Consider the following 15,958-nt stretch of genomic DNA (forward strand, 5'->3'; position numbering starts at 1 on the left):
ATATAATGAACTGAACAGCTAGCAATAACTGAACCTGGTTTTGTCACGGCAGTCATGCAAGTCAGGCTCTCCCAGTGTGCAGCTCCACGAGCCCTGTGGATGCTCAGGGACAGACATGCAGGTGCTGAGGGGCTGTGACAGGGGCACAGTGTGAGGCACCTGGGCTGCTCTGGGTGTGCACACTCTAGAACATCTGGCCAGGAGAGTTTTTAGAGAACATCTCAGGAGACAACAGAAGAAGTTAGTAGAGAGGAGAAGACTGATGACAATGGAGAGACACAGCAAACCAAGGAGTTCACAGCTGGCCTGGCAAACCACTCCTGGACCAGCAAAGCCAGTAGACAACACACAGGTGAGGCAGAAAGCAAAGAGCTCCTTCAACTTCTGCAAAACCCCCCCAAAACACCTGCACAGAGCGGGGACCAACCTGCCTGCACCTGACCTGAGCCAAGCCTCGAGCAGCTCTCTCAAAACCCACTTGTAGGCCTACTTGTGCTATGGTACTTTGGTAACAAATCAATACATCCATGACTGTGTGAAGCTTTGGAGACCTTGAGGAATGACCTCCCTGACCTTCCCTCTGTGTTGAGTATTTCCAAAGCTGTAGCTGCAAGAGTTATTGCGAGAGAGAATTAACGCTGGCTTTGGCCAGTTGAGACTCTGCCTAATGCCAGGCAGGGCCTTGCTCAGCTGGCTGCAGCCTGCCTGGCTGGGGAAATGAATCTGACATTCCAGAGATACCATGTCTTTACTAAAATACTTTTATTTCCTAGAGTTGATGCTACTGTGCTGTCTTAAAAAAGTTACAGGCAGCCCCAGGGAACAAGAGTGTCCCTTTCCTTTCCAGCAGCAGGAAAGGGGTACTCCCTCCCCAGTTCCAGCATTTTAGCAATTTTTTAATTTTTTTTTTTTTTTTTTTTTTTGCTAATGGGAGACTTTGGGAATTAGCAGAACCTCTACACACCTCCGCACTCACTCCCATTTCAGCCTGAGATAAACAACTGAGATAGATTTCTGCCCCCAGGGACAGCTTCTGGACATCAGACTGGAGACACGAGATCAAATTCATCTCTGGTGCAGTTCCACTGGCTTTCAACCACCTTCGACCAGAGATTAATTTGGCCCACAGATACATTAAGGAAGGATACAAAGCACAAACGGTATTTGATATAAAAAGAGAGGGGAGGGGGAAGTTGAGGGGATGCTGGATCCTAACCCAGCAGGATTCAGCCCAGCCCGCTCCACCCTCACATCACCAGGCACAGAGCGTGTTGCCGGTTACCTTTTTGCTTACTGACTTTCTTTACTGTCATTGCCGCTTGCCGCTTTTGATTCTCAGAAATTTCAAAGCCTGGAAAAGGGAACACGGCAAACACAATTCAGAAGGTTGCTCACAAAGCCTCGTTTCCTTTTGGGGAGGGGGGTGCTCTGGGTGTTCTACTGAAAAGCAGAAACTCTTCCTTGGCCTCTTTCTAATCTCGCTCGTGCAGGGGCTGGATGGAAAGTGAGTTTAGAGGAGTTTTTATTTTATACATGTTAAATATGCCCAGTGCTTCAGAGCTGAGCGACAAGCTGAGCCTGGACTGACACTGGCCACGGTCAGTTTAGGGGCTGGTGCAAGGGAAGGGCTGTCACTGCTGCCTCCCCTCTGCATGAAACATCCTTAACCAGAGCAGGAGGATGCAGCCAGGACACCCTGAAGGTGGGTGGCCAAAGAGTTCCCTCTCCCACACACCCACGGAGCTCCAGGCTTGAGCTACGGGCAGAATTTGTTTATTGAGGGCCAAAAAGAACAGGAACTGAGCTGGAAAGAGACCAATTTATGGCTAGGAGAGCAACCAAGGACATGTCAACAAGGCTGAACTGTAGTTCTACCACAAAGAAAATGTGGGCTCCTCCACCCATTGGGGCTAAATTAACCACTACCAGCAACCTCCTGTCAGATTCATTTCCACATTCCTCACCTATCTTTTCATCTTCTTTTACCATCTTCCTTTCTTCTCTGAAAGCTCTAAGCCATCGTAACTTCTCCTCCAGTTTCTTGGCAAAGAATAAGTGCATTTCCTCAGTCTCCTTGTTATGCAGTTTGAAGGCATTCTTCATGCTGACATTGAAGTCATCATCTCTCCCATCTTCTATATCCACCACTTCATATTTATCCATGTCTATGCGCCCTTTGTAATACAGGATATCCCTTCGGATCAGATCCTGCAGAGGGAAAAGGAGACAGGCATCATGGGGAGAGCTCATGGAGCAGGGAATTCCTGGGAGAGCTGAGGGAGAGAAGGAAGTGATGGTGAAACCTGGTCAGATCCTTCAATTCCTGAGAGAGAGGAGAGAAAGAAGTGATGGGGAGACCTGGTCAGATCCTTCAATTCCTGAGAGAGAGGAGAGAAAGAAGTGATGGTGAGACCTGGTCAGATCCTTCAGTTCCTGGGAGAGAGGAGGGAGAGAAGGAAGTGATGGGGAGACCTGGTCAGATCCTTCAATTCCTGAGAGAGAGGAGAGAAAGAAGTGATGGTGAGACCTGGTCAGATCCTTCAGTTCCTGGGAGAGAGGAGGGAAGTGATGGTGAGACCTGGTCAGATCCTTCCAGCCTCACCTGCTGTGAACACATCTCTTGCTGGCCAAACAGGGCAGACCATGGGCAGAGAGGAACAAAACACACATCCTTGAGCTGTAAAATTCAGTTTGCAGGCACAAAGAAATGTCTCTGAGTGGGTGCCATGTTCCAGCCTTTCCACATGGGAGGTTTTGCTCACAGGGTGAGGAGTGGGAGGCACAGGCCCAGCAGGGACACAGCACCAGTCTGGAGCCAGCACAGGATGCCCAGATCTGTTTTCCACACACATCCCCACACCAAGGGGGGACTGGTGTCTGCCCCTTCTCCTTGGGACCCATTTCCCATTCCCACTCACTGCTGAGAAACCACCCTGATTCTCAGCTCACATCACTCCTAACCTACCTCTGGTCTCATTCCACCCTGGATTTAATCTCTTGGTCCAGCCTAGCTTTTGCTTTTTATCTCTCCTCGATGATTATAACCTTTTCAATCAAACCTGTTTATGCTCATCTCCTTTCTCAGCTGGTTATTCCCTGTCTTTCAGCACCAGCTCATTTCTCTGCCGTCTCTGGAAGGGAAAAGTAAATTCCCCACTGGCCCCACATCTCTGTGCCTGTTATCTCAGGTAACAGAAGATGATCTGCAGAAAACAGAATGTTAATTCTCTAGTCATGGCCACAGACGGTGATTTGATTTATTAAAAACCAAATTCAGCAACACACAATCAAGATTTCCTTCCTCTAAACACTCTCAAAAGCAATATTTAGGTATATTAAATCAATTTCACCTAAACAACTTTGGATTTTTCAGAGTGCCCTAAAGATAAATGCTATGTCAAAGGATTCATTTGAGAGGAAAAATGAAGGCAATGTACAGCATTTATTTATTGAAATAATATTTAGCAGTGAGGCTTTTTCAAGATAAGCAGTAGGTATTATTTTAAACAAATTCATCTTGGAAAACAAACTCTAAATCATAACGATTTAGCAAACTTGCTCATGAATCTGCCAGACAGTATTAACTATCCCAAGACCGGCCAGAAGCTCACAGGCTTTAAATCCTGACTCCTTCCTTTGGAACGCTCTGGGCAGGGGTGGGGATGGAATTCCATTAACAAATATCTTGTACAAAAACCTTCCTCTGGTGTAGGCCTGGAATAGTGACAGTCCAAACCATAAGGAAAAGGTATTTCAGGCTGAACAGGCAACAGAAAATCTTTTTAGTCTCGTCCTGACTTTGGGAATCGCTCCTTTCCCTCGGCGCTGCTGTGAAAGGCTGCGAGAGCCACGTGGAGCCTGATCAATCAGCTCAGAACCACACACAGCCTTTGATGGGAGGCTGGGGCTTGCTCTTAGAGAGAACATTTATCTACACCACGTTCTCCAAAAAAAACCTGATACAAATCTCCCAGGAACGGGGATGTGCTCCTTCCACCGGCGGCACAGCAGCCGCTCCCCTTCCCGCTGAGAACTTCCAGAGCCAGCCCCACGGAATGTCTGCTGAGGATCCAGTGCATCCTTCCAGGCAATCTTCATGATTGTGGAGAGATTTCCTCATACAGGTATTACAAGAATCAACAATCACAAGCTCTGAAAATCCCAGGCTCTGTGCACTGCCTCTTTCCTTACACACATTAAATGTTTAATATAAGACGTTTCCCCTCTCTTATCTCCCCAGTTTTGACTCAGAAAACATCACGAGCTGTTTTTAACAGTGAATGCTTCACCAGCTTTGTGCTTCCCGAGGACAATCCATGGGTTTGGATGTGTCTGACTGAGCTGCTCCACACATTTCCCCTCCTGGGATGCAGCAGGAGCTGTCCCTGTCTCTGGTGAGGCTGCTGAGAACTGATGTGAGGATAAAGGTGCTGCCCAGGAGCTCCTCAAGGAGCAGCAAGGAGAAAATGGAATCCTACAAGTGCCTCTGGAGATCAAATGGCCCCACAGGTTATTGCTGGTGAAAGGCAGGAGTGGGGAAGAAGGAGCTCAGCTGCAGAGGAGGAAACGCTGCAGTTTGGCCTTGAGCTGAGCAAGGGAAAGACAACAGCACAAAGCTCCTGGCTGCCACTCCCACTGTCATTTGGAGAAGGAAATTCAATAAGGACTCCAGAAGAAATGGATCATCTTTTCTCCCAATGTTTTCCTTCAAAAGAAGGAGCATTCTACACTTGTTGGCCACGAACTCCACACTGAATTAAGAACAGACACTTTATTCCCCACACAAACATCTCACAAGCAGCACATGCCTAGACATGGAGGACTTTCCTTCCAGAAAGTTCAGTCCACAGATTAACAACTGTAACTGGATTATTTCATTTTTAATGGGCTCAGCATCTCCTATCATCATTCTCCCTTCTTCTTGCCAGCACTCAGTGAACAGATATTATCTCCCAAACTGAATAAACTTGAACACCCATAGTAGGGGAAGCACAATAATGATTCAATCCGTGGGTATTTTATCACAGCTTTTAAAGAATAACAGACACCACTCAGCTCCTTAGTGAAGCAGGGCCCTCTTCAAACACCTTGCACTGTACCTGGCCTCAAGAAAATGCAGGTTTTCATCTGCAGCAGACAGCAAACAGGGCCAAACTCTTGTTTTAAGGAGCTTTTTATGCATGTGGAGAAGAGGATAGAAACTGAGAGAGCACCGAGGCCATGGAGGGATGGTGCCTGTGTGCTCTCTGCCAGGTGCAGCTGCAGTGCTCAATGTGAACCTGTTGCTCTTCACACCCCTCTGTCCTTTTCCCAGAATATCCATGGAGTCAAAGAAAATGTGAGATTAAGGAAAGCAGCTGTGAGGCTGAGGAGGGAAATGGATTGTTCCACCAGCCTGGTGTTAGTGCTGTGTGGCAGGAGGACAAAGCAGATCCGTGCACAAAAATGCATTTTATCTGCTACAGAAGCTGAGAGGAGCTCTGGCTTTGTGGGGGACAGGAATGCTGCTCCTGCTCCTGCTTATCCAGGGATAAATGAGAGAATTAGAAGGAGAGAAATGAAGAAATTATTAATCCCTAGGATATAGCTCTGTTCACAGGCTGGCTCAGTTTGGTCCTGTTCATTATCCTCAGCCAGGGTGACCATCAGCTGCTCTGCACTGGCCAGTTCTGAATGTCACACAAGATTATTTCCTGTAGTTAAATCAGGCAAGGGCAAGAAAATATAAAAACCCCCAAAAATACTCTCAAAACCTTATCAGTGGGGAAAGGCCAAAGAAATGGAGCTGTTTCATCTAGAAAGGCCATAACTAAAAAGGAATGTGCTGTTGGTATTCCAGTATGTGAAATGTGAAAGCTGCTCCTCTTTTAAGGTGATCAATTATTCTCCATTTAATTTACCACAAGGGAGAACAAGATTAGAAACTTGGAAAAAAAACCCCACTTTCTATCTAGAAGAGTAGTTAAACCCTAGAACAGACAAAATAGGCAAGTCTTGGGATGGCATTCCTGGGGGATTTTCAAAAGAAGGTTAGACAAACATCCATCAGAGATGATCTGAGTGTGCTTCACCCTGCAGAGGGAATATCTGCTCTCCTGGGCTCCCTCCCAGCTCTGCAGCTGGCTGGTGGCAGAGGAGGTGACAGCTGGAGCAGGTAGGATGGGCAGCACCTGGGGCAGCGTGGGGACAGCAGCAGTGGCACAGACCTGCAGCTCTGCAGAGCACCCAGCCTGCCTGGAAAGGAAATGGATGCATCTGGGTCATTTGCACTTATTTGTCTAAATATGATCTTTTTTTACCCTACAGCTTCTACGATTTCCTTTTCTTCCCCTCGCTGAGGTTAATTAAGCTCTTCTGAATAATGCTCTGCAGTCTGTTCACGTAATCTGTACTAAGGATTCACAAGGAAAAGATGAAGCTGAAGAAAGTGGTTTGATGGGAGCACAAAGGCAAGTTCTGATGGGTTACATAAGCCCCCCACAGCTCTGCTCTCTGTGCTGGGTTCTGTGCTGGGCTTGTGGCCACGCTCGGGGCTGGCCCTGCCTTGGGACCTGCCTGGGCCACCCCCATCACCGTCCCCTCCTGGAAGGTGACTTTATAAAGAAATCTCCTTTGTGGCATAAGGAAAGCAAGGCTGAGCTTTACTGGAAAAGCTGGAAGCTGGGATGGGCTCCCAGGATGAATTGTGTTCCTGCTGTAGTGGATTTAGACACCTGCAGGAAGGACTGTAAATCACTGTTCAGTAGCTCTTTGACTCCTCCTTGCCTTCTGTACTGCTTCTCCTGCTCTCTAGTTTTCATCTCTCAATTTTTTTCTGCCCCACTAGTCCAGAGCACAGCTCCTTGTGCCTGGCACTGCCTGTGGGAGAGGAAAGGTCAAACCCTCCCAGGTCACTCAAGGGGAAAAAGAACAATAATGACAAGGAGGGCAATCTGCAGTCACCAGTGCAAAATCACAACCAAAAGTCATCCAGGGGTTTCAGCAGCACGGGGCAGGAGGAGGAAATGAGGTCGTGAGAGGAGCTGGCCTGGTCCCAGACCTTCATCCCAAGTGTGCAGCATTCCAGGAGTTCTGTATTCCTCCTGTGAACTCCTGAGTGTGTGGAGGGACTCGGGATGGGGCAGGTGGGGAGGCCTCAAGCAAGGCCTTGGATTTGGGATGGTGCCTTTCCTCAGGAGCTGTGGTTTACTCTGTGCTAGGTCACACTCGGCTCCTGATGCGTAAAACAAATCATCCGTGAAACTCAAAGGGAGGAAGAGCCATTTCCAGCCATGAGTCATTAGATCCCTCTTAGGAGCTGACAGGACAGGAGATGCCAGCCACAGAACAATCCATTACAACTTCCTCACTGCATTTGTAGGTTATTGGTGCTCCTGTTTATCAAACCCTGCATATTCCAGTGGCAAAGGAGCTTCAGAATGACTCGGGGAGGAATTGTGTGCTCTGAGGGCAAGGATGCAGCCAGGCCCTGTGGGGGCAGCTCCTGGGGCTCCAGGTGAAATGCCATTTCTCCCTCTGCCCTTCCCCATCTCCACCACAGGATAATGATATTTATTTACTGTTCAGATCCGTGGGGAGCTCTAAGTAATGGGTGACAGACACTGGAGGGCTCTGATGGTGGGTCTCAAACAGCTCAAAGCTGTGTGGGAACAGCTCAGCACTTCCCATTGCTTGGGATCAGAGCTGGCAGAGCCAAGGGAGGAGCAGGGGAGGCCTGTGGGCAGCACAGGGAGGAGGAGGAACAGCCAACAGGGTGGTTCTTCCTGTGGGGATCATGTCTCCATCCCCAGCAGCTCTACAGAACATCAGGAAGCTCCACACAACATTCCTGTCCTGGGGCCAGGGAAGGCACTGTCCTGCCCTGCCCTGGGGCAGATTCACCTCCAGTGCTGGGGCAGTTTTGGGCACAACAATATAAAAAAGACATTCAGCCATTGGAGAGCATCCAAAGGAGGCCACGAGGAAGGGGAAGGCTCTGGAGGGGCCTGGAGGAGCAGCTGGTTTGTTCAGCTGGAGGAGACTGAGGAGGGACCTCAGCGAGGTCTTTGCCATCCTCCCCAGGGGCAGCTCCCGTCTCTTGTGACAGGACAGGGAAGGGCTGGAGCTGGCCAGGGCAGGCTCAGGCTGGAGATCAGAGAAGGTTCTTCCTCCAGAGGGTGCTGGCACTGCCCAGGCTCCCCAGGAACGGTCCCAAGGAGCTCCAGGAGCGTTTGGACAGGGGGTGCCCAGGGTGGGGTTTTTGGGGTGTCTGTGCAGGATGAAAGCAGCAATGCCTGCAGATCCCCTCAGCAGGGATGGGGTGCTCCCAGTGTCCAGGGGAGAACAGCCAGCTGAGGGTGAGGCTGGACACAGCCACCCCAGGCCAGCTGTGCCCTCGGGAGCAGCTGCTGTGGGACAGGTGATGACCAGGGAACAGCTGGAATTAGGCAAAGGCTAAGCCAGGCCTCACAATAACTGCCCCAAACTCATGGTTTGGGAAAGGCAGAGGTTTGGAAAAGGCTGAGTTGCCTTCTGCACTGAGGTGTGGGTGGGTTCAGCCCCTGTCTGTGATTTCCCACTGGCCTGGGCGCTGACTGCACAGCAGAGGAGCAGAGTTTTCCAATTGAAATCTGTCCTGATTTTCCTGCTTGCCTGCTCTCTCCCTCCCCTCTGCCCAGCCTGCCGTGAGCAATGAGAGCATGGCACGCTGCCACTTTGCCATGTCTTTGGGTATCTTTAGTCATGAGGGCTTTCAACGTTCTTTGACTTTTTTTTAAAATAAAAGATTCCAAGCCTACATTTTTAAAGTCTGATTTACCTTAAAGAGACCCTCTGATGAAAGCTTCCCAGCCTGCTTCTCATGAACAACCAGGAGATGGTTTTCTGTAGGATTTGTACATTTAATTTAACCCTAGAGTTAAATGAAATGACATTTAATTTAACCCTAGAGTGGGCTGAGTGTTCAGATGGGACAGTGACAGTGACACACTGTGCCTCTCCTCGGTCCAAACAAAATCCTAAAGCTCAAAGAACCCTTTGGAATGTTTTTGTCCTAAATATTCTTGATCTCAGGAAATAAATCTAAGCTCTGCTAGGAGTGTGGATGCCAAACTCAATGGATTTTTGGATGGCAGAGCCTGTGAGATTTGCTCTGAGCCCTCAGACACAGCAGCTGGGGCTGAGGGTAACGGGGTGTGCTCAGCCCAGCCAGGAATGAGCTGCAGGATGGATCCTATCAACAAGGAGATGTCCCAAGTCCCCCAAAACCCCTCAGCCGCTCTCTTCCCACCCCAAACTCGCCAGGAGTGTCCCTGGGGCAGCAGAGATGCTCTCAGTTTACGTAACTCCTCCCGCACAAGGACAGCTGTGCCGGGGAGGTCGGCAGATCCCTGCCAAATTATTCAGCACTGTCTGTCTCCTGAGCTGGGGAAGAGACGTTTGATTCATCCTCTCCAGCTCCGTGGAGCTGCAGTGTGGGATCTGCAGGGGGAGGGCTGGAGCTGCTATTTCCATCCCGTGGATTTAGAGGAACAGCAGTGGAACATTTGGATGCCTTGTTCCAGCCTGAGCTCAATCCCTTCAGCCAGGGCGAGTGCCTTTCCACTTGGGAACCCTTGAGCAGCCCTGTCTCTGCTCTGCTGGCCTCTCCAGCTGCTCCCAGGGCCTTCACGTGCTGCTGACAAAGGCCACAGCAGCAGGCCAAGTTTTCAGCTCTGGAGGTTTGCCTGTGGGCCAGATTTACACCCAGAGGCACAAAGTGTTTCACAGAGCACCCTGCAGATCTGTATGGACACAGGAGGCTAACCCCGATCCCTGCCCACCACACAGGCGGTGGAGGACTCGAAATTCAGCCCTTTCTGGAATTCAGCATCCTCCTGCTGCCTCCTGCAGTCCCTCTGGACCCTGCTGTTCCCTCTCTGCTCCTGTCAGGCAGTGGCTCCAGGTCAGCAGGAGCTCCTGTGACACTGCTCAGGGCACGTCACTGCACAGCCCTGCAAAGGCTCCAGCCTGTGGGACCATTCCCAGGAATGTTTCCTTCCCTGTCTGATAGCTGGAGTGCTGTTTCATAATTGCTTTTAATCTGTATTTTATTTTAATTTATACCTGTTAATCACCTTCCTTGGCTGTCTGCTGGCCAAGGGGTTGCTGAAGCACCCAAATTCCCTCCCATGCTCTGTGGGCACACAGAAACCTCTTGCCTGCAGACAGCACCAGCTGGGAAAGAGCTCAGGGGTCTCTCAGTGGGGCTGGGGAAATGCTGCTCCCTAAAAACTTCATTTCATTTGTGACCAAGCCACTGTGTTCTCTCCATGCCCACCTCATAGAGTCATGGAACATCCTGAGCTGGAAGGGACCCACAAGGATCATCTGAGTCTGACTCCTGGCCCTGCACAGACACCCCAGGGATCACCCCAGCTCCAGCAGCAGGCTCTGCCTGTCAGGGCAGCACCGAGTTTCTCCTGAGCTGCCAAAACCCAGCCCAAAACGTGGCATTTTGTGGAGATCTGTGTCACTGGGAGAAAAGGAGAAGAGCTGGGAGCTGCTGATGAAGTTGAAAACCCATTTAAAGTAATAAGAACTGTCCCAGAGCTGCTGTGTGTTTGCAAACAGGATTTTTGGCTGGTCCCACAGGCCCTCTTTAGCCTGTAATAAAAGCAGGGCCATTGTTTTGGTGCAGAGTTTCCTCCAACACGGGAGCGACTCCTCCTTCCACTGAAAAGACTCAGCAAAGTCTCTTTTATCTTCTCATTTGGAAGCCTGGACTGCAATGGAGCCTGACAGGATTATTTTATTTACTCCATCTCCTGTAGCACCGCTATTTCTGGCTGCCTGTCTGGCTACTGCTCTTAAACTGGTCTCATTTTGCTTCCCATCCACCCTGCTTTGCTCGGGCAGCTCAAGGGAAGACAGCAACAGCAATAAACCACAAGCTGGAGCTTGCATTGCCTCCTGATTACAAGAGACACATAAAAAGCACAAATGAAAACTAAATGTGTTTCATGCAGTCACTGATCTTCCTGCGCTGTCAGAGAACACTAAACTCGGGGCCCCATCAAGGACTGCTCGGCTATTGGTGAAAGAGAAGTGGAATTTAGAGGAGTAACTCTGTTAACCCTTCCTACTTCACACTGGCATTCCCAACCTCATGCCACAGTGCCCTGGAGCCTGTTGGGAGAATTCAAATTATTACCCAGAACAGAAAAAAGAAGATCCTCATCTGCCCAGAACCTCGAGCATCCCCCAAGTGATCATAATTAATGCTGTGTGTCACAGGCCTGGATGTTAAGTACCATGATTTGCAAATCTAAAGCATCTCGGTGTCAAACTCTCTCAACTTCAGGGTGATTAGGAAAGTGGACCTTGTGCCTTTAAGGCAACATCTTTTAGTGTTACCATCATCCAGGATTGCCTTCATTTCTTGGTAATTACGGCCAGCATCCCAGAATAGGCATTTTTCTCCTGATTATACACATATGGCAAGGCACACTGAGGCACTGCTTGCTTCCTGCCCAGCCTATTCCCTTCTGCCTTCCCAAAAGGCAGCTCTGAATTAGGGCATCCAACCAACTCTTTGGAAAAGGCACCACTTTGTCCTCATGCCCACAGCAGTGTCCCAGCCTCTGGTTCAGGAAACACGGGCAGAAATTCACTGGGGGAGTTTCACATCGATCCAACAGCTGAAAGTCACCAGGCTTTGCAAGGAAAAGCTGGATCCTGAGCTCTCCCAGTGGCTCTGGATCAGGAACTGTAGCATCCAAACTGGTGCTTCAGCATTCAGTTTGTTGAACCCTGAAATAGCTGACAAGGCCATGTTTCCTCTGATCAAACTCCTCATTGCCTGGAACCAGGAAAAAGTTCAGTGGTGATGTTAGGAAGTGACCACTTCTGTCTCTGGTGGCAAAATCTAAGCCAAAGAGACTTATCTGTAAAGCTTGGAAACTATTTTGGTGAAAATCATCCCACACAATTTGCTCTGCAAGGTGTCTGCCGTGGTGTCAGCTTCTCCATTTGCTGCAGCCCTTGGAAACATCAGTGCAGCTTTCCTGCTTGGAAGGAAGACTTCAGCACACCCACAGTGGTGGAAATAACATTTCCCAAGCACACTGGAGTGCAGCCCTGGGTTATCACTCATTTCCCAGCCCAGGTCTCTGTCTGAAGGCCTGGTGGTCATGGAAATGCACTCAGGAATTCCCAGTGTAAAAAGCAGGCAACAACCAGGTGATAATGTCAGGTACGACCATCCTGAGAGTTATCCCCCCTCACAGAAATGCCTTGGCCAGGTGTCCAACAAGAAAAGGCCCTGAAACCTCGAAACATTTCCAGACACCGAGAGAAAGGGGTGGCAAAGCCTCTGGGGAGCAGGACACGAGCGGGGCAGGTGGGCTTTGTCAGGAAATGGGTTCCCTGTGCTGAAAGCTGACACTGGGAACACCTGCACAGTGTCACAACAGGAGCCAACAGTGCTCCTGTTCCCACCAGGAACACTGGATGGGCCAGCAGGAGAAACCTTCATCTTCCACTGTGAGCCTGCAGGGCGAGCCCAGGGGAACAAGGGAGCTCACAGGGAATGCCAGCAGCAGAATTGTCACAGCTCTGTGACAGCCTGATATCAAACCCTGTCCCAGCAGGAACAGCTCTATCACCCTCCCCAAGCATCTGAATTACCCAGGGATGCAAACACCTCCCCAGGTCAGGGAGGAGAGGAGGATGTGCAGTAACTGCAGTGAGGGATCCTGTCTGAAATATCTGTTTGCCTTCTAAAGCCACTTGGGATATCTCTCATGCCTTCATCAAACTGAAGCATCTGTGGCATATTTAAATATATGTGGCATATTTATTTTAAATTATTTCTACTAAAAATCTCTTTGGACCAACAAAGAGATAAAAATCAACTATAATAATCTAAAAAAAAAAAAAAATAGGATTTTCATATAGACTGTGTCATGATGAGGGATGTATCATACCTATTAATTTATTACACCTGAAGAAAACCCACAAATGCAGATTTTCTGAAGATTCACTGAGATGTGCCATCCTAAGTGGCTCCAAAGCTGCTCTCAGGGGTGTGTGGATCATATTCCATCCCTCAGTTTTAGAGCAGGGGCTAAGGAAGGCTGGCCCCAGCTTCCCAAACCTCGAGGTAAATGGTGCCTTCATCCCCCAGCTCTGAAGCAGAGCTGATCCCTTCTCTTGGGATCTGTCAGGGAGGTGGAGACAGCACAGACTACAAACCACTCACATTTATTTTCTATATGGGATGTGTGGTCCCGAAATGGAGCTAAAACTCCTCTGAATTCCAGACTTGGACACTCACTCTGAATAAAGGAGAGTGTGCTCAGGATGGGAGAGTCCAGCTGGAACCTCCTGTCCCCTCCTACCCCAATGCTGAAAAGCAGCAGCTGCAGTTTGGTGCTGGGAGCAGAGACACAGGGGGAGAACCTGAGCCCTGTGCCCAGGGGGTCACCAGAGGGGCTGCCACCCTCTGCTGTCACCCCAGAGCTGGGTGGGCACACCCAGCCCCCTTGGCACATCCTGACACGGAGCCAGTGGCCCTGCCAGGAAGGCTCAGACCCCCTGGCACCATCCACAGGGTGCTTTCCATGCAGGCACCTCTGGGCAGCACCTCCACACCTCCCACAGTGACTTCTCCACGCAGAAGGGATGAGGACAGTGTCACACCAGCACTGAACTCTGCTGGAACCCTGCAGGCCCCCAGCAGCCTGCTGTGAATTGCTGACCAGCATGGAAATCCCAGCCCTGATCCTCCCAGAGTTAAGGGAATGCTCAGTACCTCTCTGGACCAGCCCCAGACTGGGTGCTGCCTTCTGAACTGGAAATTCAGGCTCACAGTCAGGGAGGAGGAGGAGGAGGAGGACGAGGAGGAGGTCAGCATTAAGAAGGAAAGCAGCTGTGCTCCTCCAGCCTCACTGCAGCTCTGTGCCTGATTCTGCACAGGGCTGGGCAAGGGAGGAAAGGCACAGCAACCAGGAGGGGAAAAACAAGCAGAGGCATTCCAGAAGGCAAAATTTCAGTCAGCCATGACTCAGGAGAAGAAAGTGCCACCCACTGCAGTGGCCGGGCCACGGAGGGGGCAGTGATGCCGCGCTGAGTCAGGAGCCACCCACGCCCCCTCCCACGGAGGGTGCCAGGCTCAGCCTGCCCTGAGCCCAGGAGCTGTGACAGGAACAGCCCCTGCACAGCTCTGTGTGCTGCAGGGAGTGACAGCAAACCCAGCACTGAGGAGCTCTGTCCCTTCGTGTCACACAGGCGTGGTGGCACTGAGCTGGGGTCACTCAGTGGGACACAGGGCTACCAGAGCTGCTGCTGGACACAGTTTCTGGGGATCACAGCTCACCTGCTGCTCCTGACAGCACAGCACACCAGCACCAGCATCCTGCACTGCCCTCCCACCTTCTGCACGGCTTCCCGGGCAGGGAGGGGCCCTGTAAAACCCAGCACGGCAGAGACAGGAGGATGAGGCTTAAAAAGCCTCTCCCCAAGCTGCAGCACAGACACCCAGCACAGCCTGGCTGCTGCTCACCACCAGCTCAATGCAGCAATTGGGCTGTCAGCCCCAGTGCCAGCTTTTGTAGTTCATACAGGAATTGCAGGGCTATCTAATCCCAGATCATACACCGCAGCCAAAACCTAAAACGAGAAGGGAGGCAACGAGCCAAACCAGGGGCACATGAGATAAAGGCATGAAAAGAGCAAGTGGAAGCTGGATTTGCTATGAGCACAAAAATCCCTCTATCACAGCGTGCTCCCCACGCCGAGCATGCGGATTGTCCTTCTCAGGGCTCTCCACATCCTCTTCTGCACGTGTGGCCAGCAGCCACCGTGCCCCGAAAACCACTTTGGTCTGGCAAGCCTGCCCACAGCATGCCCTTAGCTGTGTCCTTACCTTCTTGCAGAGAACCATCTGGTGATCAAAGAGAAAGAAAACTCGCTGCTGGTTCCGTCCATAAGGCTGGTAAATCCAGGACATCTCTCCCGTGTAGATCAGCTCCGAGCTGCGGTCCAAGATATCGTCTCCCTGGAGGGCACAGGGAACGAGGCTCAGTCAACTGCACTGACAAGTTTGTCTTTGCACCATGGGGAGAAGCAGCAGTTTAGGAAGGTTTTGGCCCCTGTGCAGCTCTCAAAGCCCCGCCATCTGATTTCGGACCAGAAATTTGGATTGGGGGATAATTCTGAAGGAAGGGGAGTAAATGAAAGAGGTGTGGGTGCTTGAAACACGGTCACTGCAGCTCACACTGCCCCAGACACTGTCCCCCTTCCCCTCCCCAGGTACCCCCAGAGCCCTGGATCTTGCTGCAGGTGCTGGTGGCATCAGGAAAACAAAGCCCCTTCCTCCTGCCCACCCCAGAGGCACTTGGAATTCAGGGCACCAAATTCCCTGCACGCCCTCCCTTTAAATCAGCATCCCAAAGCACTGACATCTCCAGCCAGCTCCAAAAGCCTGGGACACACTGGGGTACCAGCTCCCCATCTCTGAGGCTGTCACAACTCAGCCCTCTGGATTGCTGCCTCTCCTCTCCCTCATCCAGGCACTGCCATTCCCTTCTCCCAGAGCTCGTTAGAGCTCCAGCTCCAAAATCCCGTCAGGACCACCCTGGCTCCTGTGGCAGCCCCGGGAGCCCCGGCTGGCCAGGCCTCCCTGCTGGCTGCCACACTGCCCTCACCCTCCCCTGCCTCCCCAGCACGCTTGTTTTCCTCTCCAGAGCTCTTTTTTATAGGATTCATGAGCAGATGGTCTTGAAAACACAGCGAGCGAGCTCTCCCACTCTCTGAGAGAACAAATGCACTCACCCTCCACTAATTGGAATGAGCTGGACTTTTTAAAAAGTTAATTAAAATCTATTTATTAAAAATGGGTGAATTCACCACCACCTGCCCTGCGGGCACCGCGGAAGGAGGCGGGATGGCTCCAGCTGAAAGGTGAGGAGCAGCACTGAGCAGCAGGACTGAGGAACAG

General features: G+C 50.8%; 1 protein-coding gene across 11 annotated transcripts in view; it reads right to left on the reverse strand.

Annotated features, from left to right (window-relative positions):
• ARHGEF9 (Cdc42 guanine nucleotide exchange factor 9) overlaps nt 1-15,958 on the reverse strand; it is a 204,617-nt gene that overhangs the window by 17,891 nt on the left and 170,768 nt on the right. For all 11 annotated transcript variants that reach the window (XM_015626398.3, XM_033514029.1, XM_015626405.3 and 8 more), the window contains 3 exons: nt 14,885-15,016; nt 1,965-2,208; nt 1,283-1,351 (listed from right to left, as the gene is read on the reverse strand). In XM_015626398.3, coding sequence (XP_015481884.1) covers nt 1,283-1,351; nt 1,965-2,208; nt 14,885-15,016 — 445 coding nt within the window. The remainder of the gene's footprint in view (nt 1-1,282; nt 1,352-1,964; nt 2,209-14,884; nt 15,017-15,958) is intronic.

The sequence above is a fragment of the Parus major genome, chromosome 4A, assembly GCF_001522545.3.
Source record: "Parus major isolate Abel chromosome 4A, Parus_major1.1, whole genome shotgun sequence".
In the NCBI taxonomy this organism is placed as follows: Eukaryota; Metazoa; Chordata; class Aves; order Passeriformes; family Paridae; genus Parus; species Parus major.